The 27,048-nt window shown below is 37.4% G+C and overlaps 2 protein-coding genes across 3 annotated transcripts in view; one reads left to right on the top strand and one right to left on the bottom strand.

The window, feature by feature from the left end:
* LOC100592286 (serine/threonine-protein kinase TNNI3K) overlaps nt 1-27,048 on the top strand; it is a 338,808-nt gene that overhangs the window by 263,634 nt on the left and 48,126 nt on the right. Inside the window, 2 exon segments of the mRNA XM_030825185.1 lie at nt 21,650-21,709; nt 24,529-24,698. Coding sequence (XP_030681045.1) covers nt 21,650-21,709; nt 24,529-24,698 — 230 coding nt within the window.
* LRRC53 (leucine rich repeat containing 53) overlaps nt 1,433-27,048 on the bottom strand; it is a 43,507-nt gene continuing 17,891 nt past the window's right edge. Inside the window, exons 1-4 of one of the 2 annotated variants that reach the window (XM_030825183.1) lie at nt 15,698-15,876; nt 12,588-13,403; nt 7,732-8,247; nt 1,433-4,651 (exon numbers count right to left, since the gene is read on the bottom strand). In XM_030825183.1, coding sequence (XP_030681043.1) covers nt 2,334-4,651; nt 7,732-8,247; nt 12,588-13,403; nt 15,698-15,785 — 3,738 coding nt within the window. In that variant the 5' untranslated portion in view covers nt 15,786-15,876 and the 3' untranslated portion in view covers nt 1,433-2,333. Of the gene's footprint in view, nt 4,652-7,731; nt 8,248-12,587; nt 13,404-15,697; nt 15,877-27,048 lie in introns of those variants that run through there. The other variant, XM_030825184.1, reaches the window with a different exon arrangement.

Below are 27,048 nucleotides of genomic sequence, written 5' to 3'. Positions count from 1 at the left end.
GCAAACTGGAACAGGAAATTTAGACATGAAATTATGGCAATTATATTTTTTCTCTAAAGGAGTGAAAAGATAAAAGTAATTTTTTAGAAAGTTCATCTGAGTTTGATACAAAGGATTTATTTACTTAAAAAATTGTAGTTCCTATGCTAAGGCAAGCACTGAATTATCTTGTAATGCTCATTGGAATAGCTAAGCATTGATTCTTAATATGTGGGCTGCAAACTATGTGTTCCAGATTACCCTGAAAAGTTTGTTGAAATGAAGATTCTGGGGCCCTAACCTAAGTTTGCTGAATGAAAATCTCTGAGATGGAGCCTGAAACTCCACATTTTAACAAGCACCCCAGGTGACTTGTGCCCAACAAAGATAGAAAACTAATGGGTTGAAACTCAAGCAAAAGACAAGTTGGAGCAGCCAGCTAGATTGCTGTTTGAGTAATCCAGTTGATTACAACACACAGACTACAGTGGTTACCATGGAGATTCAAGGGCAAGGGTAAACCTGAGAACTATTTCAAAGGAAACATCATAAAGAGGTTAAAGACTGGATTTCAGAAATGGAAGAGAGAAAAGAGACCAGGAGAACTAGGACTGCTGCCTCCTGAGAGTCAGCTAGTGACCAAGAGTACTCATTAGGCCTCTAGATATCAGGAATATTCTTGGCAGCCAGAGGAGAAAGAACAAAGCTAAAGGTGCTGAAGTAAGGTGACAGTGCTTTAAAGAAGAAAAAAAAAAGGAAAAGGAAAGATAGTTAGCAAGAAAAAAAGTGACCTGGTCTACAAAGATGAAGAAGCTGTTGATTAGGGTGGAATAAACTTATCATGCAAGAAGTTGGCATAGGTACTTGTCTCACCTTAAAGGTGGTTTAAAAATAAAGTGGGATCAGGCAAGGCAGATAGGTGGCATGGGAGTTAAGCTCAAGCAGAGATAATGAACCAAAATACCAGAGGAATTAGGAAAAAAGCAATAAAGCCTTGAATATTGGTGAGAAAAGACGAAGAGAGGTAAGAAGTTTAGGAAACTTCAAAATAAGAAACTTAAGTCATTTCCTAGCAATTCTGAATAGGAAGGGAAACAAAAGAGGTGGGGTATGTAGGCAATATTTATATTGTTCTAATAATCTTATAAGGTTTATAAAGCTTATTTTTTATTGTTATACCAAATGTCGATATAAAGATGTATAGACCTAGACAGGTATAGAAATAGGAGAAGAGGAAGTTTTTTTCCCTTTTAAACTTTTTGTTCCTCTACTAAAAAATGTAAAATAGTATAATATTCTAAACAGTGAAGGTATGCTTTAAATATTTTTTAAGTGGTCCCAATGATTAAATTATTTGAATATATCTATATTTTTCAAATAAGCGTGGCTTTGAATGAGACATGTTTGCTCTGTTACTGTTTTTAAATTTAATATTTATAGCCACATTTAATTCCAGTGTACAAGGAGGAGTTCTCACTCCGAACAACAGTGGCATGCGAAACTCAAGAGAACAAACCTTGAAAGCTACGTAATAATAGGTTATTTAGTTTTCAAAATCTTAAATTAATAACAATTGACAGTAAAGCTTATTAAAATTCCTTTTGTTCAGGATCCATTGTGTTGATCTTCAAGCCCTGTTCTTCTAAAATGATTGAAGCTGAGATCTCCACCTAGTGGATTTATAGGATTTTGCAGATTTTTATGGAAACGGTCAACTATCCCTGGAAATCCTTAATTTTTTTCTCTTAGAGAAATAACAAGTTTTAAAGACTTCTACTTAAATCTAGGATAATTGTCAACAGGACAATTGCAAATGTATGAAACATACCAATATGCATATCAGTTAGACTACAGTTAACAAAGCTGAATTTTTATTTTCATACTATAATTAGGAAAACAGATCAAACAAAAATATGAATATATAATTATCCGTGTAGAAAGCAATATTGTAATACCCCTAATTGAGATGTGTATAATAATTTACATAAAATAAACATCAAATGTAAATCTGCTCAAATACTCTTCTTAAGTAGTTTTTCATTTGAGGCTTTTTTTTTTTTCAATGTTTGCTTGCTTTTGCAAGACTTGGCAAAACTTTTCATACTTGTTTTTTCATTCCTTAGAGAAGCATACTCAGTTAATTGTGTCAGACGTATCCTATGACTCCATCTTTGATTTTTGTCACATATTCAACTCTCTGGTTTTATTTTATTGATAACAAAGAGTTACTGAGGACGTTGTTGTCCTCCAAAATGATGCATTTGTAATGCATGCAAAGGCTAGTGGGTGTTTGTATGTCCTCTTGAAGAAAGCTAAAGTAGAAAAGGATTATTATTTGAGTCATTTTGTTCACTTTATTCTGCTTCTAAAGGTGATGTAGTAGCATATTCAGTAGATGGTGGTGGATACAGTACAGGTTTTGGAGCAGAGTTTTCAGCTTCATTTATTCTGCTAGGAACTAAAAACACCTCGTTTTGTGCCTCAAAACTGCCTTTTAACCCTGGTAAGAAGGAAAACGCTTCATGTGTCTCCACTCTCATTGCACTTTCTTTATGTACATTGTCTTTATCTGGTTGAATATTTTGAACTTCTCTAAAATTATGTATATTACTGTTAATTTCAGGATCTACTTCACTGCAAAGTATTCTATTTTGGGTTTCATGGGAACTTGTGATACTTAAATCTTTAGCTGTAATGGTCTCCTCGGCAGAGCTTGCATCATGTAATACATGTTTTTCACTTGTTCCATTTTCCCAAGTTTGCTGCCTTTCTTTTGTGTTGCCTTTTAAGGTCATTTGTGTGATCTGAATTAACATACTAGAATCTGTCTTGCTTTCATCAAGCATATTTTTCTCTTCTTTCCCTACTATTTTTATCTCTAGTGCTTCAGTGCCGTCATTTCTGGGCAATGCATTTGTGCTGTCAATTCCTTTTTCGCTACTATTGGTTAGGTGCCAAACGGCTTGACTACTAACAGGAGAAGTACTGATATCCTTGGGAAGTTCTATTCTATTTTGGTATGGAATTGAATTTGTCTTCATAAATGATAGGTTGTTCTTGGATTGTGTTTGGGGAATGAGAGAGGAATCATAAGTTTCTGTTTTTGAAAGTATTTTTTCTACATCGTTTTCTTCCTTATCCATAATACAGTTTTCCACAATTTGATGTGGTATTTGGGGTTTTGTCATTAATGTTTTTTCTTTATTTTCAAGCTGTGCATGACTTGAATTTTGCTCTCTGTGTTGTAAGGCTTCATTTTGGTCTAAAGTGTATTCCTTGTTGTAGCTGTCAGTCCTGTGAGCATCTAAAAGTTGTGTTTGATTCCTCGGGGACAAAGAAAACTGATTAAGCTCACTGGTCTTCGATACATTCTGTCCCATGTGCTCAGTGGACTCCATTGTCCCTTGGTCAGTAGCCCCCCTGGAATGTTGGAATGGTAAAACATCACTTCCTATATTTCCCCAAGTAGTTGGTAAATAACTAAGCACTTTTGATTGCAGCTGAGTTGCACCTTCCATTTGCTCAGTTGAGAATTGAGAATGTGAGTGCCTGTGCTCAGCATCAGTGGGTGTAGGCTGAGGCCATTTTGATGTGTTTCCATCAGGAATGTGGCCAGCTGAGTAACAGTTGCTTTCTATAGAGCTCTGGTTGACTACAGGCAAGTTGTTAGCACTGAGCAGGGGGGCACGTTTAGTGTTTTGTTGGTAATATGGGGTCTGCTTTGAGTCATGTTTCAGAGGCAGCCTCTTTGAAGTGAGTCTAACATAGTTGCTACTCTCTGACTGTTGAAGAAAATCTGCAGAAGACACAGTATTTATTTTCGCTTCTGTCTCAGAAGTTTTGGATAATTTCTTAGGAGGCAACAATACTTGCTTGCCTGACAAGGATTTTTCTGGACGGACTCTGACTTTTCTAAAAGGATGTAAATTTAATTTTATCTTTAAGTTTTGTCCTTTAATTTTCCCTTTGAGGCCAGACTGAGGGGTTCTCTTCCTTTTCAGAACCCATGAATTAGTAAACCATTTTTCTCCTTTGTTTCTCTCCCCAGGGTTGCTAAATTTTTTAACATCCAACTTAGTCAGTTGGTTACTTTGATTTTTCTGCCGTTTCCGAGGGGTTGATATTTTGGGTGACATCATCGACCTATTTATTTCTACTAAATCAGGATCATGGAAGCTAACCCTCTTTGGGGAATATGCTTTCTTGATTTTTGCTGATAATCCTGATAAATCTATGTTGTCCTCACTCATAAGAAATTTTTCTATTGCACTGTTAATTTGGATTTGCTCTTTCTCAGGCTTTGAGTGTTGTCTACGATTTGGCTTCTTTTCTTTCATGTAATCTTCAAATTGCTCACAGGGCACATATTTACAGATAAGAGAATTGTCTGGCTGAAAATACCTAGGTTTGCTCTGTTTTAACAGTCCACAAGGATCATCATATTTTGATCTATGTTTTTGTATGATCTTTTGTACATAGTATTCCTCAGGCTCACAAGGCTTGGCTGATGAGCTTGTAATAAAATGTCTTTGCCTATGAGGTTGTAAGCCATTGTCGTCTTTCTCTATTGTAGGCTGCCATGATTCATTTGTTAAATGCTTCTCAAGACTTTCTCCTGCCAAGGCTGAAGCGGGTGTTGCATATCTTCTTCTAAATATGTCACTGCTGATATCTGTGGAACAATAAATGCAAGAATTTAGCACTTAGCAGAGTTTTATTACCCCAACCAAACAGATGCTTAGAAACCTTATGAAAAGTATAAAACTGACTCCTCTGATAATTGCAATTCTTGACTATTTCCTAATTTTTAACCAAACCTACAAAGGACATTTGTCACTTCCATATGTTTTGCAATGACACTATGGTCACACTGCAGTCAGTTGTGATGCTGACTTAAAAGTTGTGGAGTTAGAAATATAAATGTTATTTATAGTCATATATCTTTAGTTGTTGGTTAGGTTAGCTTTAAATATGAATAATATGTAAATCCTTTTTAAATGGCTATAGTAATTTTTTCCTGAATTCATTTCCCATTTGCAACTTAAATATTGGGCAGAACATGGGTACAATATTGAGTAATGCTCAGGTTTCAGATAATCAATAATAAGATAATAATTTGACAATGAAAGGGAAATACTTGCAATACTATTGACTCAATGAAAGCAGAGTCCATATCTGTTTTATTTCTCATAACTTAATAAAATGTTCATTAAATATTTGTTAAATAGGTATTTTGAAATGTAGCCTGGTTTGTGTGGCAGAAGTCTTTGCCTGGGACTTTTAAAATGGTACAAATTAATATAATATTTAATCTTATTAATAACTTCTTCTGCTAGCTTCTTTTAAATGTCTGCCTGCAAATTCCTCTTAGTGTTACAATCTTTCACTCACTAAAAGAAAACAGTACATGATGAATGGTTCAGAAAGGAAGCTTCCTTTAACTGTTCGGGGATAGACATATCTACAGCCCTGTAGGCACATGTGGAAGAAGGAAACTTGTACTGGCTTCTCCTTAATGTCTGCCTATAATCTCCTTTTACACATTAAATAATATTAATGACAAAAATAATAGTAATACCATTAATTGAGCACATGCTAAGAGCTAGGCATTGTGCTCATATTGTACATTCATCATCTCTTTTAATATTCACAAGAGACGTGACCATTGGACAGATCCTACTGTCTTATAACTTTTACAGATGAAGGAATGAGCTTTAAAGAAGTTGAATGCTTTCCCCTAGTCACACATCAGCTAAGTGTTGAAACCAAGAATTGAGCCCAAGTCTATCTGACATTAAGCGACCCTACTGTCTTAACCACAATGCATCTAAAATTTAAACTTATTTATTAGTATACTTTCTATTGTTTCATGAAATTTTTTCATCCAGAGGAAGAAGTTTTTTATTCCATGAGAAAAAAAGGAATCTTAACTGCAAAACATCTTAACTGCAAAAAATCCTAACAGCACTATTGCTATTTAAAAGGCTCATTTTTTTTTTCATTTTTAACATTGTTAGGTGTTAGGCCTCAAAATTAACTTATAGTAGACAGGAAATGTACTCTCAGCTCCTAGGGGTGGGGATACTCCATCTCCAATTTTCCCCAAGAGGCAAACTAAGTCTCAGACTAGCATCTAATTCCAATATAAGATCTGCTGTCAACATTCTAGGTGACCTTGGAGAAGCTACTTGTTCTCTGTGTATTAGAAGGTTGGACTAGATGGGAGCTTTATGTAAGTATACAAATTATGCTGGGGAAAGAATCTGTAGCCTTGGTCAGAGTCTCAGAGAGTTCTGTGACTCAAAGATAAACTTTAAGAACTATTAGTCTAGGTCTAAAGTCCCCTCTACCCTGGAAAGTCTGTAATTCTTTTTCCAAGTCAGAAGGCGTAATCAGAGTGGTAACTTTTTCTTTACCGATTTCTGCTCTGGAGCAGATGTGACCTTGGCTGTTTTCTCCTCAAATACCTGCCCTCTCTAGTTCTGGTACAATGCCTGGCATAGAGCAGCATTTCAGGTATTTCTTAAAAGGATTCATGTTGATCTGGCAAACCAGTGTTCTCAGTGTGAAAACAACAGACTGGGTTTTAAATGGTTAAGAGACCACATCCCCTTCAGTTATAGGAGTTTCCCACAGAGAAGTTCAGGCATTGGACAAAGTTAAAAGGTGAAATGAAACATCTGCCTAAGGTATGATTCTAATGAAAGGGTAAGTGCTTATTTCTTTATAAAATAAAGCCACTCTGACCTGGTTTCTATGGCATATGTTTCTTTCCTCAGCCATCCCTTTCTTGTGTGAAATCATCAAACCCCAGGCACTGGTAAGAACTGGAGTGTGGGAATGCAATGGAATAAACTCGCATCCTACCTTATAACATATGTGAGATAACATATGGTTTTATTCTTATCCAGTCGCCCCAAAATGCATCCTTAGGGCCAGACCCCTGTGGTAAGAATTTCTTGATACAGCACCTCTGTCAATTCATACTCTTAGAGAAAGCTCTGCTTGTTGTAAACCAATTCAAATAAATGACAGGAACCTCTTTACAGAGCAGCTGTCAACATTTTCACTGCTGAGCCTGAATGCATAGCCTTACTATTCAGGAAGAAAAAGGAAGACGTTTAATTCATTGCCTCCCCCTGAATATTGACATCGCCCATGTACAGTGGGTAGATGTCACGGCCAGATTCACTTGGCTCCCAGCGTGGGACGATGAATTAAGTCCTGACTTTCCCTGGACTGGGAAGTTATCATCCCTGACAGCTCAGCAAGCAAAGTATGTTTCTTGACATCATTCCTGAAATGAATCACTAGCATTAGAGGGCCCATTCTTCTAACATGTCATGCTCTAGGAAGGTTGCTTACTGCAGAATTGGCATTAGAGCTCGAAGGATGTTGGAATAAAAGCTGATACTAGCCATCCCATAGATCTTAACAGCACTATTGCTATTTAAAAGGCTACTTTTTTTCTTTTTTTAACATTGTTAGGTGTTGGGCCTCCTGACTTAGCAGTCAGGAGATGTACTCTCAGCTCCTAAAAGTAAGAACACTTCATCTCCACCTCAGCCCAAACACACACACACACACACACACACACACACACACACACACACACAATATTTTTAGAAAAGGAATAGACTAGTGCTATAGTGATTTTTATAGCATTTCCTGTTGAGGAAATTAAAGCAGGGAGGCTCCCTCCTTCAAAAAGAATTAAATGGAGTGAGATTTTCTAAAACAAGACAAACTCACCTTCTGTTCTCATTATATGATGTTGCAGAGTTTGAGGCTGGACTTCTCCAGGCTCAAGATTCCTTAGCTTTTGAACTTTCCTTGGATTATATGTTGTAAGTAAGCCTGCTTCATTAAAAGCTGTCGTATTTCTAGGAGGCTCTGAACATCCTGAATGCAGCAGTCTACCATCCTGGCAAAATAAAGTGCTGCCTACCCCATGGTCTTTCTTTTTCAGGTTTCTAAATGATCCGTCAAGGGTTGTGGACTCAGAGGCCGATGTTGCTTGATGGCTATTTTCCTGTAAAAGTGGCATTTCCTTTCTGGACCCCACAATGGACATGACCTTTATCTCGTTTTCCTGAGTTAAGTGGCAGTTACAGTATCCCTTAGCGTGGTAATTTCTTGCCTGGCGAGCACACAAGGGTTCATCGAAGGTTCTGCAACAAAGGTTTTCTGATGTGTGTTCATTTGCTTTGCCTTGTTGGAGTTTCCAGTTAAATACAACTAAACCTAGGCAAGTGAGACCAACAGCTCCTGTGACAAATAGAGAGACCATTAAAAGATAACATCTTGGGAAGAAACATATAAATCATCAAATGTAAAAACCACAAATATAAAGGTTAATGGCTTGAAAGATATCAGAATGGGTAGGAAGTCCTTCACCATTTGGAAAAATATCAGTCCGGACAGAGGCTACCATTGACATTGTTCTGCTTTCCAATTTGGATCTTTATACATATTAAAAATTATAAGAAACAACACCATCTGGAATCTCTTTGGTAGAAAAAAAGGCTGTTTCATGAACTGAAACTCGTTTAAGATAAAACAGTTCCTGCAGTAACATTATTTTTTCTGTCTCTGTTACCTCCTTTTATGAACTCTCATAATGGAGTGAATGACGTCTAATCTCAGACTGCCTGGTTCTGTCATTTCATGTTCTACGTAGTTTGTCCTCTGAATAAAATTGCAAGATCCAGTGTTTCTCAAACCCAGATGCCGACTCGAACCTATTTCTATTTCCCCTTTTCCTATCTTGACAAATGGCGTCCTCAGCCACCTAAATGTTCAAACCAATGTCCCTGAGTCATACCCTCATTATCTGTCTATCACAGTGATTTCCCTTGTTTTTTCACACTTATGAGGGGTATTATACTGTTTATTCATTCATATGCTTGTTCGCAGACTGTCCTCCTCTGCTACAGTTGAGCACCGTGAGGCAACACACCCTTTTAGTCCTGTTCAACGTTCTATCCCCAGTGTCCACAACTCTGAGACAAAGGAGGCAGAAACATTTATGAAATATTCTTAAATCAACAGAAGGGATTCTGTTTATGAATTCTGATAATGAAATCACTGGTGATCTAATCTTATAAATCCTCAAGATGTGATTAGGAAGATATGGTGTCAGTACAGATTGAATAAAGAGATCTGTGTCCTAAACCCACATCTGCCTGAGGACAGTGCCCTTTTCTGGAAATGAAGACAGCATTCTAGATGCTTTGACTGGCTACACCATGCCTAGTTTTATCCACTGGAGACAATATTAATGAAAACATATTTTTAAAACTTAAATGAAAAGGGAGAGTATCAGGTCATGATTGTTTCTTTTTTTTCTGTTAAAGATGAAGAGCAAACACGGAGAATTGCAGTTTCTGGTAAAATCCTTAAACCATTGTATGGTTTGCCATATCTTGAGCTCTTAAATCTATTTTAATTCATTTGCCAACAATACACTCTTGGAAAGTGCTATAACGTATTGAAGCAATCTCTATTAAAGGCACATTTTTAAAGTTGTAGCAAAATTATGTAAATAATAATCCTTTTATTGACAGATTCTAGAGTTTGAATTATCCCAAACAAGGATTTTGTTTTTAAAATGTTAAAGAACATATTAAAAAATTAAAAATTAGAACCACTCTTTAACTCACATGGGTAAAAAAACTCAAGATTCAAAGCTATGTTCTGACACTTTTCTTGGGTATTTTCTAATTTCTCTAACACTTACTTTTTTCTCCTTTCACAAATGAGGATAACTAATACTACCTAGGGATTAAATAATATATATGACATGTTTAATACAGTGCTTTGATTCAATGAGTGTTCACTGCGATTCGTGATTATGATTATGATTCACTGACCTACCATTGTTTAAGTTTTGCATTGCTCTATTGGTTCCTGGAAGACTCACCTATCAAGAACAAAAAAAATCCAAAAAATAAATCATTATGATGATAATTTATATGACTGGTGCAGTTAGTAGACCAAATAATGAAGGAACAAAAGGGCTAAGTTTTCTTCAAGACAAGACTCAGCCATTGAAAGGAGAGTAAACATAATCTGATTATAGGATACAGTTTCTCCTCTAATTGTGTCTGAATGGCAGGGACCCACTCACTCCCCTGCTCTTGATACTAGATATATATCTGTATCCCGTTACCAGTCAGGTATGGTCACTTTCCATTAGTGCAGAAAGCAAAAGCAGCAAATTAAGCTTGTAGGCAGGCGGAATGTGCTATTAAGAAGCCGTTTGAATTTTCTTTGCCATGGGCATTGTTTCTATTTTTAAAAAGTGTTCTAACAATCTATCTGAGTTGGCAAGAGAAAAAGGGAAAATTAATGATAAGTTCTTATTGAAACATTAGAAACACGTTGTTACAGCTTCATAAAAACTTTGTATCTACCAGTTCATAGCTTAAGTGTCAAGATATTAGTGTTTGATGCCAAATAACCATTTATTAGTTTTAAATTTACTGAATATAGCTATTTATATTCTTTGGAATTTTTATGACTTAGATATAGCTGAAGAAGAAAATGGACTCATAGGCAAAACTATAGTTCTAAATGTTCTTCCCACAATCTAGGAGTATAGATAACTCACCACATGTGTACTTCAGAAAGAGTGGAATCTTAATGGAGCAAATTAACATCAAAAATCAGAGTCTTTTTAAAGAAGACTCTCTTCTCAAAGCACTACAATTTAACAATTATTTGATGAAAGATATATTAGTATGATAGTTCACACCAAAACCTAACATATATGTAATCATATTTATAATTTATCAGAATTTATTCATGTATATTAAGCTCCCAGTCACTTTGACAAAACCTTTGGAATCTTCTAGAATTTGTATTCATCTCAATACTAATAAAGAACTGTTAATGTGGCTAAATATATTCCTGAATACATATTTCTGAAAACAGATGTAAAAGATAACTAAAAGATATTAAATTTGCTCTATTATAATATTTCCAAAACGTCCTCTAGAACACAAATTCAATGAAATCCTCTGAAAAAAAGGGATCATGGCCAAATAAGTTCAAGAAATGCTCCATATCACACCTTCCTCTTCGAAATTTATAGTGCTCATTAGAAAATGAAAGGTTATGAGAAGTGCTGCAGTGAGTACACCTGTTTCACTTTGCTTAACTTAGTACCTTCTAAACCTATTTGAACCCCACATCTATTGCCTATGTGTGCATCTGTGTGTTTTTATTGGAATGTCTATTAATTATCCACCAATGCTAGTATTCTAAGAAGCACATTTAAGGGAAACCTCTCTGCTGCCCTATCATTTATGTCTTTTATGGTAAATTATTTCTTAGCACATACAATTACTGACATAGTTACATGGTTTTTAAAAGAATTTATCTTCCTAACATTTGAATTTCCTTCCAAGTGAGTTGGATTACTGCTGATGGTAGTTCCATTGTCTATACCTGATGCTGGTCTCTATCTATCCTGATTAAAAGTGTAATTGCCAGGAAGTAAAAATACAATCAATTAATTCACTAGATAACTGTTATAGAATAATTATTTATAGCACATATTTAAAATACGTCAGTCTTGGATGCCATTTACTGGTCTCTGGTCTCTCTCTCTTTCTCTCCCCACCCCCTCATCACCATGGTTACCCACAGGTGCAGAGAATTTCACTGTGCACTGAGAGCATAGGGGAAAACACATATTGAGCTAGATAACTTAAGAAATCTCATGCATCTTTGGTCTTCAACTAATGACACTAAGTGCCATTTTATATTATTCATCCAGCGAGATGTAATGACAGCTGATGCATAGTTTAATGAATTTTAAATTACAAAAAATATATAAAGAATTGCATTTTATCCTCCCCTTAGTTGGTCTGGGGAAGTATGGGCCAAGTTTACATAGAGTTGGACAAACAGAAATCTTAGAAGAATTCAAAACCCCCCAACAGGAGGAAAACCAAGGCACAGAGAAGTTAGATAATGTGTCCAAAGTCATCCAGCTAAGAGCAGAGCCAGGATTCAAACCTAGGCAATCCAACTCCAGAGCTCATTTATTTAACTACTGTGCCACACAAACACTGCAGACTAAGATATATTTGATTGCCATAATAGCATCTCTTCGTCCATCTGTGAAAGCCCTCTGACTCTTACTATACACCATGGAGAAGCATACAAATGTAAGTACCTTGAGGAAAGAGTCTATGTCCCATCAGTTTTTAAATATCTTTCTCCTAGTGTCATAGCAAATGCACTAGTACTCTTTGGTGAAAGGATGATTGATGAAATATAGATATTATTCCTGTATTACACACAAAGAAACTAAAGTCTAAATAGCAAGTTAACCTGTTCAAGATCACAATGCTATTTATACCAGGGCTGGAGCTCTTGAATTCTGGTCCAGGGCCCTTTCCTCTATGTTAGACAGCTTCCCTGAAACAGGAAATACTTGCAACCTGTGCCAAATCAGCTAGTATCGTCCCACATCTACTGGCAACCTCTCCTTTCCATAGCCCTGGCAACCAAGTGTCTTAAATAAGCATCACTTAGCATGCTGCAAAAATATGGACAAGAGAAGAGAAAAGAGGAGGGCACACTTCTCCCCGGCATACCTGCAAAGCCAAGGACAGTCAGCAGGGCCACATCCGGCCCTGGGAGGAGGGGACTTCTGTCCTTTAGAACCAGAGTGAAGTTGGGAGCTTTGGAATCACAGTTGGTCTCAGCCAGCCTCAGCACACGCTGTGCAGCTGCCACAGCTGCGGTAGATGGCTGGCAATTTAGGTCCTTGGCATTCCTGAGCGTGTGAGCAGAAGACTTAATGTAGTTTCTTAAAAACCGAGCAAGGGGATGGAGATCACAAGTGCAGCTCCACTGGTTCTTATCTAAGCTCAGAAGGATTAACTGCTTGAGTGGAGTAAACACATCTGGCATGTGGGCTAACCTATTTCGGGAAAGGTCCACTTCCTGTAGTTGAGGCAGGGGCCGGAAGGCATCTTTCCCAATGTAGGAAATAAAATTGTTGGATAAATCCAGATATCTGAGACTGTGGAGATTCGTGCCTCCGAAAGAACTGTCTGTGAGATTAGTGATCTGATTCCCATCCAGCTGGAGCCGGGTCAGGCCCTTCGTGTTTCGGAACCAAGACCCTCGTAGGGTGCGGAGAGCATTATTGCTCAGCACCAGCACCTGCAGGCTGTGAAGCTTGCTGAAGGTGTGATCAGTGAGCGAAGAGCTGGATATTTGGTTGTGCTCCAGCAACAAGGTCCGCAACATCGTAAGGCCATCCAGGGCATCTTCCTGAACATCCTTGATACCATTTCTGCTCAGGGAGAGCAGGGCAAGATTAAACAAGAGAGACAGGTTTGTGCTCTCAATAGAGGAGAGATATCCATCAGTGATGATTAAAACCCTCGTGGTCACAGGGGCTGCTGTGGGGAAAAAAGCACAGACTAGATGCAGGATACACATGAGTGGGAGGGAGGGGGTATGGTGGAGAGCAGAGAATCAATATCCCCTGAGCAATCTTATCACCTGGGTAAAAACAATAAACAATACACAAAATGAAAATGATTTTCTGATTTCTAAATTTAAGGGGAAGCTGGCTATATATCAAAATGATGGATTTTTATATTCTTTGCTACTGTGACATGTTTGTTTGAGAAACATAAACCCATCTGTTACTTTAGGTGTCAAAGTTAATTCATTGTTTCGGATTATCTTCATCGATGTTATTTTGAAGGTGTCTTTTCAGGCCCTCCCTCCGAGGCTGTGTACTGACTTGATCTAGCCCTGCAGATCCAGGACAGAGTCAACTAAGAGCTGAGCCTGTGTCTGACCCCTGTAGTCAGTGTTCCATAGCAATGTATATTTATGCTGTGAAGTCAATCATCTTTTCTCCCAAACATAAAGGTGCGTGTTGGGATGGGGAGAGTGAGAAGGAGCATTGGTTTCTGCTTTTTAGCCCCAGGCTAAAAGTTGGCAACTTGGTAAGGATATATATTCAATCCAGACAACCCAAGTATCTGTCAGTGGGGTTCTCATTATAGTCTGGGCCATCTTAGCCTCCTGTCTAATATCTGTTCCCTCCAATGAAGTCCATCATGTGATGACAGGTGGTACTCAGGGCTTCCAACTGTTAAATCCCTTCACCATAATCACCTCAGAGCTATCACTGCTCTGTCATTAGAAATCAAAGCATTTTAACTCAATAAAGATGTATTATAATCAGGAGTTATTGTAACACATCTTTATCATGCTAAAATTGTTTTGACTGCAAATGACAGTGTCATAAGGATAGAGGAGTCCATTGTCACTAGGAGGTCTACAGGTAATATTAGAACAGTCAACCCCAGGGAAGCAAATCACAAATCCCTTAGGAAATTCAGACTGCATCGTGGAAACAAAGAGATTAAAAAATACGTAAAAGACAAAAGATTCTCAGAGTGCCTTCTTTTGGAAGAATTGTTCTCATCCCTGCAGCACAAGCAAGCTTAAATCCTGGTGATTTTTTCAGCATTTATGATTGATTATTTGAATTCTATTAATTCTGGCCAGTTTGGCATTTTGTTCCTCTCATCATTGTTTTTGATGTGGGATGAAGGAGGTTTGTTTTCGTGGGTCCCCAGTCCTTTAGGGATTTGCTGACTCGGAATGAGCAGGCTATTATTTCTGTCAATTACTTTTTGTCTAGGTCTAGACAGAAACCCCACTCACAATTCATCCATTTTATTCTCTGTATTTATGAAATCTAACTTCACAAATATGGTGTTCTGTAAATGAGAAGGAGGATATAGAGGTGCAACAATGTAGATGAGAAATATTTGTTCTTAGAGACATCAACTATCTCTGATCAGGAAAAATAAATGTAGTGAAGTCAAGAAATCCATTTTAGATGGTGAGAGTTTAGTGTTAAAGCATTTTCAATACTGATTAGAAACAATATACACATCAACTGTCCTTGAAACCTTCCCTGTCCTGTCAAGGATGGTGATAGCATCTACCTCCTAATTATCAGAGTCATGGGATATTAGAAATGGAAGAAATTATCCTCTTCCACTCTGTCGTAACTCAAGCTTCTTTATGGAAATTTTCCATTGGCAGAGCTTATAGCTTGTTTATCTCTTCTTGGATATCAGGATGTAAATCACATTCTCCTCAAATTTGTTAATAAGGTGTCTTATTAAATTGTTGACTTAAGCAAGCAATATGTAATGAATACAGGCAGTGTATCTTGTTAGCATTTCTACAGCTCATTTACCACCAATAAAAAAAGACCAGACTTTCAAAATGAGACGCACTTTGATAATAATCTGTTTCACTGGTACATCACTTAATCTTACTAATGCTGAACAATTGTAGTTCAGGTTTCTGATTCATTTGTATTTCTTCCAGCTGGTGGTAGGGTTCAAATCTGCACAAAGTATGTACAAAGATATTAAAGTGATGTATTTGTTAAGTGTGTAGCTGGATAAAATGGTGATATTCTTTTGCAATAGCAAAATATCTCAATTACCTCTGAAGGTCTTTAAATAGTTTTGATTGAGACCATCAGGAACAGGAAAATAAAATATTACCAGTCTCTTTAGTCATTGTATGAAGTGTACTCATTAAAGAGTTACCTCTTTTAAGCTGAACCCAGAGAACAGTCAGTACAATGAAAGGTAAGGCAACCAATTTTCCAGGTACACTGAGCACTGCTTTTTAGAGTTATTAGTTTTATTACCTACTATATAAGTTAGCTGGTGACAGAGGATTACATCTTTGGTGCACACCACACATGACTCAGGGCAAGCTGCCACCAACCGCAACATGATGGCAAAGAGTACCAGCCATCCACCTGAAAGGAAAGTAGAGGACAATGTATATTATAATGTTGGCATTCACTGTCCATTATTTCAGTACGTAGAGCTCATGAAGCATTTTGGTAATTTCTACTGTTCAATGAGCATCTTGGTGTTCTCTTAAGATGCCCGGTAAATAACTACATTCCTTAATTTGCATAGAATTTAAACCAAAATGTTAAAGCATTTGACTATAAATTCAGAGAGCTCATATCCAGGGCATATTTATTAGTCTTTTGAAAAAATTAAGTTACTTTGCAAAACAATGTATAGTTTGTAGTGCTTTCACCAAACATTATCTTACTTAGTTCTTTTAATTCTGCAACCCAGTTGGAGACTAAAGAAACAGCTCAGGATGGTTAGTAAACCATCCTAAATCACATAGCGGGTAGGTATTTAACCAAGTCTTTTAACTTTCAATCCAGTGTTTCTTCTAGTATGCAAAGCTCATCTCAGGCACTGAGTCTTACATGATTACAACTAAATTCTTACTCCTTATAGATTTAAATGCCACACCTAGGGAGTGAGTATGAAGTCAAGATTAAGCTCACAGGCTCTACGTAGCTTTGAATTCAGCTCTGTTTTTACTGACTATATTATCTTAGAAAAAATATCTTTTTATTTTTTGCTTTTTCATGTGTAAAATAGAAATAATAAATGCCTACAGTACAGAGTATTATAAGAGTTAAATGGGTACTCTAAGTGTTTAGTAAATGTTAAATTTTACCTTTATTTTAAAGCTTTTTCAACCCCCCAGTAAAATATTTAACATCATTTAAATTTTATGTTCAAAAAAGACAATTCATTTATAATATCTTCCCTGGTTGATTTTTTTAAAAAAAGGAGCAAATTATAATAAAACCCTTTACCTATATAATAAGATAGTTTGAGAACAAAATAAAATGTTAAAAAAACATAAAATGATTAATTCTGTCATTTGTTCAACAAGCATGCATAGATCACCTTCTGCATGCTAGGCACTGCCCACAGTACTGGGCATAGAGCAGGGGCTCACAAGCACCTGCCCTTGTGAAGTGTACTTTCTGTAAAAGGATATAAACAATAAACAAATAATATAAAATATGTATTAAGTCATATGGTGATAAGTGCTATAGAATAAATGAAACAAGAAAAGGAGAAGATCGCATTGGCTCGAGGACTCTAAATATGGCAAACAAGGAAAATCTCTCTGATAAAACAACATTTGAACAATAAGCTGGAGAAGATGAAGGCATTAGTGTGTCGTGGTGGAGAGGACCCAGTGCAAAGTTCTCAAGGGCATGAGGAGGTTGGTGTGATGACCAGAGTGGAGTGAGTAAGAGGAAGAGTAGGGCACAGAATCATAGGAGCAGGTTGTTGTAGACCTTAGAGGTGAATGCAAAGACATAGGGTTTTAACCCAAATAACATGGGAAGTAATTGGAAGCTATAGTGAGTGGCATTACTTTGTCTGATGTATATTTTTAAATGATCATTTTAACTACTGAGTTGGGAACTACTTTTAGATAAGCAAAGAACATAAGTAGCAAAAATAGGAGGCAATTGTAGTAATACAAGCGAGAGATGATGTGGTGTAGACAAGGATGAGAGGTAAGCATATTCCAGATGTTTTTTATCATAATGATGCAATTTAATTTCACAAATTTGAGCTCATTTAACCCATCTGATGGAATGTGCTAGGTGTCTAAGAGTAAATAAACCATTGCATCAAAGCATTTTCTAGCTAGTGATAGACATGTAAATACCTATGTATAACACAAGGAGAAATGAAGTAAATCTAAATGCAAGTGAATAATTATTTTGTGGAATACCTTGGATGCTTTAAGAAGGATGTAGCTTGTGAGTTGGGCCTGGCAGAGTGCAGTGAATTTCCATGGGCAGAGAATAAGCATTAGGTAATTCCAGGCTGAGAAAACAGTAAGAACAATGACCTGCATGGGGCAGCAGATCTAATCTCAGTTCATTTATTTTAGTCCTACCTGGCCGGTTAGTCGGCCTCATGCATGTGTGGTTCAGGGGCCAACCAGAGATTTAGGTAGAATTTACACACAGATTCCAGGGCTTTTTCCAGGATCTCCTCTCATTCTCTACTGCCTATTTGTGATAAGCAGGATTCTAAGACGGCCTGCAAGATTCCTGCCCCCTGGTGTACATGCCATGTAGAATACCCTCTCCTTCAGTGTGGGCAGAACCTGTGAATATAATGAGATATTACTCCCATGGTTATGTTTCATCATATGACCAGAGGAAGATTATCCCAAGTGGGTCTGACCTAATTGGGTGAGACCTTCAAAAGCAGAATAAGTTTTACAGCTTGTCACAGAGTAGGAAGTCAGGCATGTGCCCTTGCTGGTTAGGAAAAAAGCAAACAGCCATGTTGTGAACTGCCTATGTGGCAAGCAGCTGTAGGCATCCTCTAGAATTTAAGAGTCATTTCTGGGCAGCAGATGGCAAGAAAACAGACATGTGTCATACAACCACAAAGAAATCAGTTCTGCCAACAACCAGTGTGCTTAAAAGAGGCCTTGAGCCTCAGATGAGAGTCACAGTTCCTGCTGACTCCTTGATTTCAGCCTGGTGAAACTCTGAGCAAAGGACCCGGCTAATCTATAGTGGACTCCTGACCCATGGAAACTGAGATAATAAGTGAACATTGTTTTAAATCACTAGGTTTATGGTAATCTGTTATAAAACAATAACTAATACACTCCAGTTGCCCTGGATTCTGTCCTCTGGTCCTTCAAACAAGCAAACCATCAGAATTTTAATTGTTTCCTAAAATGCAGAAGTGGTCTACCCTCAGGCTAAATGCTAGAGAGAGAGAGAGAGAAAGGGAGAGAGAGGGAGATGGGAAACATACTAATTCCTTTCTTCTAAGTGACGCACTCCCCTCCAGGATCTACTTGCTTTTATTAACTTTCCAGTGCCTTCAGGGAGCTGTCATTTACATTTTGTCCAGAGTTTCTCGTTTTCTGTAGGAGGGTCGATCTAATATAAGCTACTTGATCATTCAGATTCTGAATGGTAGGATCAATATAATTTGCTGTTATATAGAGGCAAGTATGATAAAGAGAGTAGTCAAACATCATCACATGGTTTTGTGTGTGTGTGTGTGTGTGTGTATGTTTTATTTATTTATTTATTTATTTATTTTGCCTCTGCAAGCAGAAGGATGGAGTTTCCATTTACTGAAGTGGGAAAGGCTATAAATACAATTAATTGCATGTATGAGTTTAGAGTTCAGGAGAAAGTACTGGGCTAGAGTTAGAAATCTGGGAGTTGTTTTTTAAAGGCATAAGGCTGAATTAACTCCTCAACAAATTAATTTTAAAGGGTAAAGAGACTCAAAGACTGAGTCTTGGGGCAATAAAAAGCTTAAAGATAAGGAGGAGAGATGAAACCAAAAGAGGAGACTAAGAAGAAGCCAATGAGTGCAGAAAAAAATGAAAAATGGTGTCCTCAAAGCCAAATGAAAAACGTGTTTCAGGGACAAAGGAATTGTTGCTTGTATTTAATGCTATGCCAAGCGAGATGACCACTGAGATGTAACCATTGAATTTAGCAATGAGATCTTTGTAACCTTGACAAGGGCAGTTTCAGCAGTGTTGTAGGAGAAAGCTTGATTAGGATGGATTGCAAATGGAAGAAGGGGAATTAGAGACTGCAAATTTAAATAACTCTAGAACAATTTTGCTGTAAAGGTAAACAGCCACGGAACAGTAGCTTGAAGAAGAGATGTTAAGGGTTTTATTTTACTGTTTGTTTTTAAGATAGGAGAATGTATAGTATATCTGTATGCTGGTGGAGATTAAACCATAAAGAAGGAACATGAACGATGCAAAACAAAATAGATGAGAGAATTATTGCTGGAGCGCACAAGTGAAGGAGTTGGCTTCAGAATCAGGCAAAGTTCATCCACAGAGACAAAAGTGAGGGCAAATTACGTAGGTCATAGGTGAGTAGGTCAATGTAGTAGTGGGAGCTAGAGGTTTAGTAGAGAAGAGAAGGTACAAAATAGTCATCTGGAGTGTGAGAGAGTGAATGGGCTAGAGATATGTAATAGGCTCCCTGAGCAGTACTGATGGTCCATGGGAGGTTAGAGGGTCACGATTTTGAAGTGAGACCAGGCAGAATGGATTCAATAAAAGTTAGGATTCTTTCAGTACCGTACAAAATGCAAGATGAAGCAAGGGAGTTGAGGATGTGTGGAAGGAAGTGATAGTTGGAAGTGAATCTAATGATAAATGTAAATGAAATGTAAGATAGGTAAAGGGAAAGTGAGTGACAGCAAAAAGATGATGAAATGAGCAAAAAAACAAGTAGGGGAAAAGACAGGCAGATGGGTAGGTAGGTAGATAGAAGAGTATCTACTTTAGGACATATTTGGAAATGCTCGTAATAAAAAGCTCTTAATCTGTTTTGTTTTGTTTTTTAAGTGGTAAAATGGCTTCCAAGTACCAGTGTGATCAAAGATTGTTGGAGTCGGGTTTCTAGAAGTGAGCTAGAGAGAAAGGGACAGCTCAGAGAATTGTCTGATAAAGATTGAGAGGTTAAAGAACATGGAGGGGTGGAGGCATTGGTCGTGACAGGGTCTAGGGTATAACTAAGGGGCTGAGTGACTAAAGGAGTTTGGAGGACAAGCTCATTGGAGAAGCGTAGGCAAAGGAACCCAGAGGTCAGGCTATTTTTGATCATTTGCTTGGATAATAAAAGTACACAGAGTAGTGTTAGAGAGTATGAAATAAGCCAGTTTTTAAAATCCCCGAAGAATGAGGGGGTGTGGCTAGACTCTGGTGGTATAGCCTGACAAGCTGGTGGTGTTTAGAGGAGAAACCATTTGGAAGTTGGAGTGACAGCAAGGAAGACACAGGGTTTTGCTCACTCCACTGCTCCCACTGTGCCCACTGCTCCCACTGCCCCCACCAACCTAGAGATAAAAGGAGTATGTGAGAGGAAACAGCTTATAAGGGAAGCAATGTTCTCAGAGGTGGGCTAGATAGTAAGGGAGAAATTGTTCTACTAAGAATCTAAATTAGTTGGTTACTGAACCTGAATGTTAAATTGGGCTCTCCACCTCCTGGCAGTGACAGTTGCATAAAGAGAGAAATGATAGGGTGTATGGTTTTAGGATCTGACAAAAGAAGACAAATAATTTTCTCAAAAGAGGCCAACATTTTCTAAAATTCCAAGAATTTTTCCAATAATCATTTTTATATCCCTTGCAACTGGAACAAAGCCTGAAATATATTTAGAATAAACATTTTTTTTAACCAAACATCTGACACAGAGGTTCATAATGGGCAATATTTTTAATGGCACTGTCTGAAGGTAAAAAGCTTATCTTAAACCCTAAAGTAAGGCATAGTCCTGAGGTTTCTATCATCATCTTAGTTTTGAATCTGAGGTGATCTTTTCAAAAGTGAAGTTCATTATAAATCTAGCCTTAGCAGTTCTTTTTATACACAGTGTGCAGTATATTACAAGGCACTGAGATAGTTAATAGTTTTTAGTATTCACTATTATCCTTTCATTTTGAAGAGGAAACCTGCCATTTAAAAACATGCAAACCTAATTAAAGCTTTTCCACTATTTCATTATCTGAATGTAGTTACAAATTCTGACTTAAAACTCTTATCAGAGGGAGACTCAACATCCTTCCATGAACAGCAAATGAACATTCAATTAACACTTCAATAAAAGTGTATTTTAAATAAAAATATACTTTATTGTTAATCTCATTCTTTACAAATGCTAATACCCAATTTTAAAATCCAAAGAGAGTCTCCTTCCTTTTATTCTTACAGGAAAAAAAAAAGTTCTTTTTTCTATTTACAGGGAAGACCCGAGTTTTCTGAAGTTGTCATGAAGTTAGAAGAGTGTCTGTGCAACATTGAGGTAAAAACTTTAGCTTCTGAAATATGTCCATAAAAAAGCCCTGCATATCCAACGCTGTCAGGGAATGTAGGTGAGCTGGTACTTATGAAAAGTTACTATGAGGACCCATAACTGCATCCATATTTACCCTATTCATTAAATTCCTATGGTGGAGCAGAATTAGCTGTATCTACAGGGACAAAGGCAAAGTCAGAGTGAATTCGAGACCTTCCGACAAATAATAGGGCAGGCAAATGGACACAGTCATGCTCAGCTTAAAAAATTGATAAGTAAAAATCGGAAAGTATAACAAATACATTAGAAGGTAATTATTTAATTAATTTTTATGCAAAAAATTCTCCGTACAGAGATATGTAAGCCATTGTTCACTTACATTCAATGCAAAAAGAAAAATTATCAATAAAATATGTTCATAAATTAATTGGAAGGCATTGCTTTCACACCACATATATGTTGCTTAATGTGATATATGTTGGTAATCAGGCTAATGGAATTTTCTTTCCTTATTAAAGCTGTTTGCTTTAACTTTCTCTATAATTGCCTTAATTTTCTATACACCTGGTCAAGAGATAGCATTTCAAAATAGGCGAGGGAGCTAAAGCATGCACACTAATTCAAAAATAATATATTCTCAAATGCAAATAAGTGCTACTGGTGGAGGAAGACATACATCACACATAGAGGATCACGTATGCATCTGCATATGCAGGGAAGGGGCAACAATAGAGAGAAATAGCATCAACCTGGGATTGCACCACTAAGTCTCAAAGTAGAGCCATCAAGAAAAGTAGGATTTTTTTTCTAAAAGAAAAAAAAAAAAACTCAACTAAGAGTCACTGGACCCAGTCTATTGGAAAAGGATTTGCAGTTACAGTCTGCAGTGAGTGGCTCTGTCTCATGACTCTTTGCTGGAATTTCTAAAGAAAACTTTTGTGTAAAAAGAAGCTTCAGTGTTTAGACCTAAGATCCTCTTTCCCTTCTCTTATTCAGTCCTGGGACTTACAGAAAGTGGGGAGAAGTAGTCATATATTTGGTGGGGCTTCAGCAGCCCCTGTGGACAAAAGCATCTGCCAGAAGCCTTGGTTATTAAGAGACACCTTCAAGACTTGAATTTAAAATATCCTCTCATTTTGAAACTTAGGGTTTCAGCGAGTTTGCTTCAAGCCTAATGGGATAGATATATCTGGAGGTGGATTCCAGAAAAAAGGAATCCACCGTGATAGGATCTACAAACATGATAGGATCTACTAAACTAGTTTGTCTTATTGTAATATATTGTTCAAGCCTCTTATTTGTACTCTGTCCCCGAGGGAGAAGATGAATGGGCTATATGCTAAGAGAGTTTGCTGGACTGAGTTGCACTAATTAACGGACCAGAGTCAGCCTAAAGAGGCTTGACTTGTGCAGTTTCATAAGACTTTATCCTCTCTACTCTTCGACTTTTCAGTCAATGGTTTAGATCAAGGCCAAGAGGGAGCTACTCATCCCATGTGCAGATATAATCAAGTTAAGAGGGACAGAAAGTATTTGAAAGCAGGACTCTAGATCTTGGAGGATGAAGTAACAGGACATGTCTAACAAGAATAATTTTAACAGAAATACATATAAATATAATGTCCTGCAGCAGAGCCAAAGAAAAAATCATAAAAGTATCAAATGGTGGAGACATGGCTTAGGAGCATCATGAATGCTAGTGGATAATAAGCTCATTGGGAGTTAGAATATAAAGTGACTGTCTTGCTGCAAAATAAAAACATGATATTCTTGTTCTGAAATGGCCAAGTGGTACCCACTTGTGTCCTTGAGCCTTTTAAAGGAATAATTAAAACTGAGATACACATTTTAGAAGAGAGAGATTTGAGTGGTGAATAAGCTGAAAATCATGTAACATGAAAACCAGTTGAAGGAACTAATGATGCTTATCACAGAAAAGAGACAATTAGGGTGAGTCCAACAGGTTTTTGTTTGTTTGTTTGTTTGTTTTTGAGAGAGTCTCGCTCTGTCTCCAGGCTGGAGTGCAGTGGCACAATCTCAGCTCACTGCAACCTCTGCCTCCCAGGTTCAAGCGATTCTCCTGCCTCAGCCTCCCCAGTAGCTGGGACTCCAGGCACGTGCCACCATTCCCACCTAATTTTTGTATTTTTATTAGAGACGGGGTTTCACCATGTTGACCAGGATGGTCTCAATCTCTTGGCCTCGTGATCTGCTCGCCTCAGTCTCCCAAAGTGCTGGGATCACAGGCGTGAGCCACCGCACCCAGCCAAGTCCAACAGGTGTTTTTAAACATCTGAAAAACTATCACGTGGCAAAGGGAGTGGCCTGTTCAATATGGGAAAAGACTTGCCACACATTAAAGCATTTTTCATCTTATAAAATTGATGTATTCTTGGAAAAGTGTGTAAATTCATTTTACATGAAGGGAATAATTTCATGTAAAGGGAATAATTTTAGCTATGATTTAAAGGAACTCTGCCATAAATCCTATTGCCATAGTGAAGAATGTGAAGAATCTTTTGATCATTGAATAATAACCTTCTAAATATATTTTATGAATCTGAGTTGGGCCTACTGTGTTTTTAGAAAGATGAGCATAAATTTAACAGGCCAGCTCTCAGCACAGAACTGGGTCAAAAAGTAAATTAAGCTAGCCCGATGTTGCCACTAGATTTTTTCCTGAAAGGAAAAGCCAGAAGCAAGCTGAGTGAATAGAAATTAAAATATGGGAAACCTTGGAATAGAAAGTTAAATCCATATTTTATGTTATGTCTTCACACCTGTTGGAAGTATTAAACAATTGAAATTGCCCCTCCTCCACTCAGCCGATGTCTCCTGCATCAAGTAACAGCAGTGGGTCTCTCTCACCTTCCCCTTCTTCTGATTGCCTGGTGAGCCGGGGAGGACCTGGCCGGAGTCATGTGGCAGCTTTAAGAAGTCGTTTCGAATTGGAATATGCTCTAAATGCAAGGTCCTATGCTGCTTTGTCCCAAAGGTGAGTGGTAATATAAGCAAATCTCACAGTAAAGTCTTATTTCAGAATCTTATCAAGACAGTCAACTAATTTGATTACTATCAACAGGGTTTGATCACCCCCTGAAAATCTTTGAAAGAGGAGTTTTCAGCCCATTTTTCTTATATTATGACTAAAAATTAGAAATTTTATTATCTGTTAGCCTATGTCCTCTAGTTGCAAGTAACAGACATTAACCTAGCTTAAGTAAGACACGTCTATTTTAGAGCAACAAAAGGGATTTATTAAAAGTATTCTGAAGCTATTTTATGGCATCCAAGCAAGAATTCCTGTGTGGAAACCAGGAAACAGCTTTGAGGATCTGAGCAACAAAAGTTCAGCGTTCTAAGAATTACCATATGACCCAGAAATTCCATTCCTAGGAATATACCCTAAAATTGAAAATGGGTACTTAAACAAATACTTGTATTCAAATGTTTATAGAGCAATATTTATAATAACCAAAAGGTGGAAACAACCCAAAAGTCCATCAACCAATGAGCAGATTGATAAAACAGGTTGTCACAACAAAATACCATATAGTGGGTACATAAAACAACAGAAATTTATTTCCACAGTCTGAAAGCTGGAAGTCCAAGATCAGGTTCAGCATGGTTGAGGTTCTGATGGGAGTTCTCTTCTTGTTTTCTAGAAATCCACCTTTTTTCTCTGTCCTTATACGGCAGGGAGAGCTCTAGTGTCTCTTTATCTTCTTATAAGGGCACCAACTCTACTGGATCAGGGCTTTATATTTATGGCTTCATATTTATGACTTCATTTAATCTTAATTATCTCCTTAAAGACCTTTGCAGTCTCCAGTGCAGTCACGTGGGAGGCTAGGGTTTCAACATACGAATTTGAGGAGGGTCACACTCCAGTCCATAGCAATAGGTAAATCTATAAAAACAAAAAGCAGATGGGTGCTTCTAGGGGATAGAGAGGAGGGAGAAATTGGGAGTAGCTGCTTAATTGTCACCCAGTTTTATTTGGGACTGATGAAAAGATTTTGGAATTAAAGTGGTGATTGTAAAACTGTGAATGTACTAAATACCACTGAATTGCTAGTTTTAAAATGGTTATTTCTATGCTGTGTGAACTTTACCTCGATGAAAAAAGAAGCAAAAATGAAAAGATTAAGCAAAAAGGTAAGTCAGAAAAAGAGAAATCAACATTTTTTCATAGCTAGCTCTGCCGTTTACATGCCCCAGTTCCCAATAGATAGTCTCTTTGTCGCTCAGCTTAAATGTTAAGTTTCAAGGAGAAATATATCTGTCATATAATGCTATAATAATTCTGTATAATAACCCATCCCAGAATTCAGGGATATACAATCATAAGCATTTATTTCTTGCTCACTTGTTTGTGGGCTCATTTTAGATGAGCTTGACTCGGAACTACAGGTTGTATTCAGGTCTGTTCCTTGGGGTCTCTCAACCTCCTTGGACACCCACATAGAAAAATGTACTACCTGGGGTATATTCTTCTCATAGACAAAAGCTAGTAACTCGAAAGGACAAGCCCAAATTTACATGCACATTTAAAGCCTTTGCTCAAGTTGTATCCTCTGACAACATTCCATTGGCAAGTTTCACAGCTGACTTCAACATCAATAGGAAGAAAAAATTACTTGATTTTTAGTGGGAAGAACTGCAAAGCCATATGGCAAAAGGCATGGGTAGCTGGAGTGGCAATGGGGTCATATTTCATTAATATAAACATGGCTGTCAGGGGCCCCTGTTCTAGATGGGGAGCAAAGAAGGCAGTCACTGTGAGCTTCATAGATACCCTATAGAGTGCATACTTTCCAACCCATGGAAGACCAGAAAAGACTAGTTTAAAATCTCTCTCTGTCCACATGAGCACCAAAGCATTTGCACATGGCCCAGTTACACAAGCACACTCACATCCACACCTGCATATACATACACACTCATACACTCCATTATCAGAGTAAAGGTTCTTAAGTGGGAAAAGATTATCTGGAATTAGCAAGGGTTTCTATACAATCTACAAATTGCAATTGTTGCTTTCTTAGCTGTAGTTATTATATTCCTGATCTGATAAAAGAGTTACAGCTGCAGCTATGAAAAGATGGGACTCTGATTCGTGAAGTCTTTAATCTATAGAATGTCATCAAATTAAGTATCAGTAGGTTTGATTGATAACCGTGCAAACTGGACACCATTTTTTATTGGATTTTAGCTTCTCACGTAATTTCAAAAGGGCCCATAGGCCAAGACTACATTAGATTTGGTCACATCATCATCTTCCAGTTCTATCTGCTGTTCTTATTCTCTACTTGTGGCTTTTAAAGCTATTTCTCTGAACAGCC

The sequence above is a fragment of the Nomascus leucogenys genome, chromosome 12 (genome assembly GCF_006542625.1).
Source record: "Nomascus leucogenys isolate Asia chromosome 12, Asia_NLE_v1, whole genome shotgun sequence".
NCBI classification, from domain to species: domain Eukaryota; kingdom Metazoa; phylum Chordata; class Mammalia; order Primates; family Hylobatidae; genus Nomascus; species Nomascus leucogenys.
This window is presented reverse-complemented; position numbering and strand designations above follow the sequence as displayed.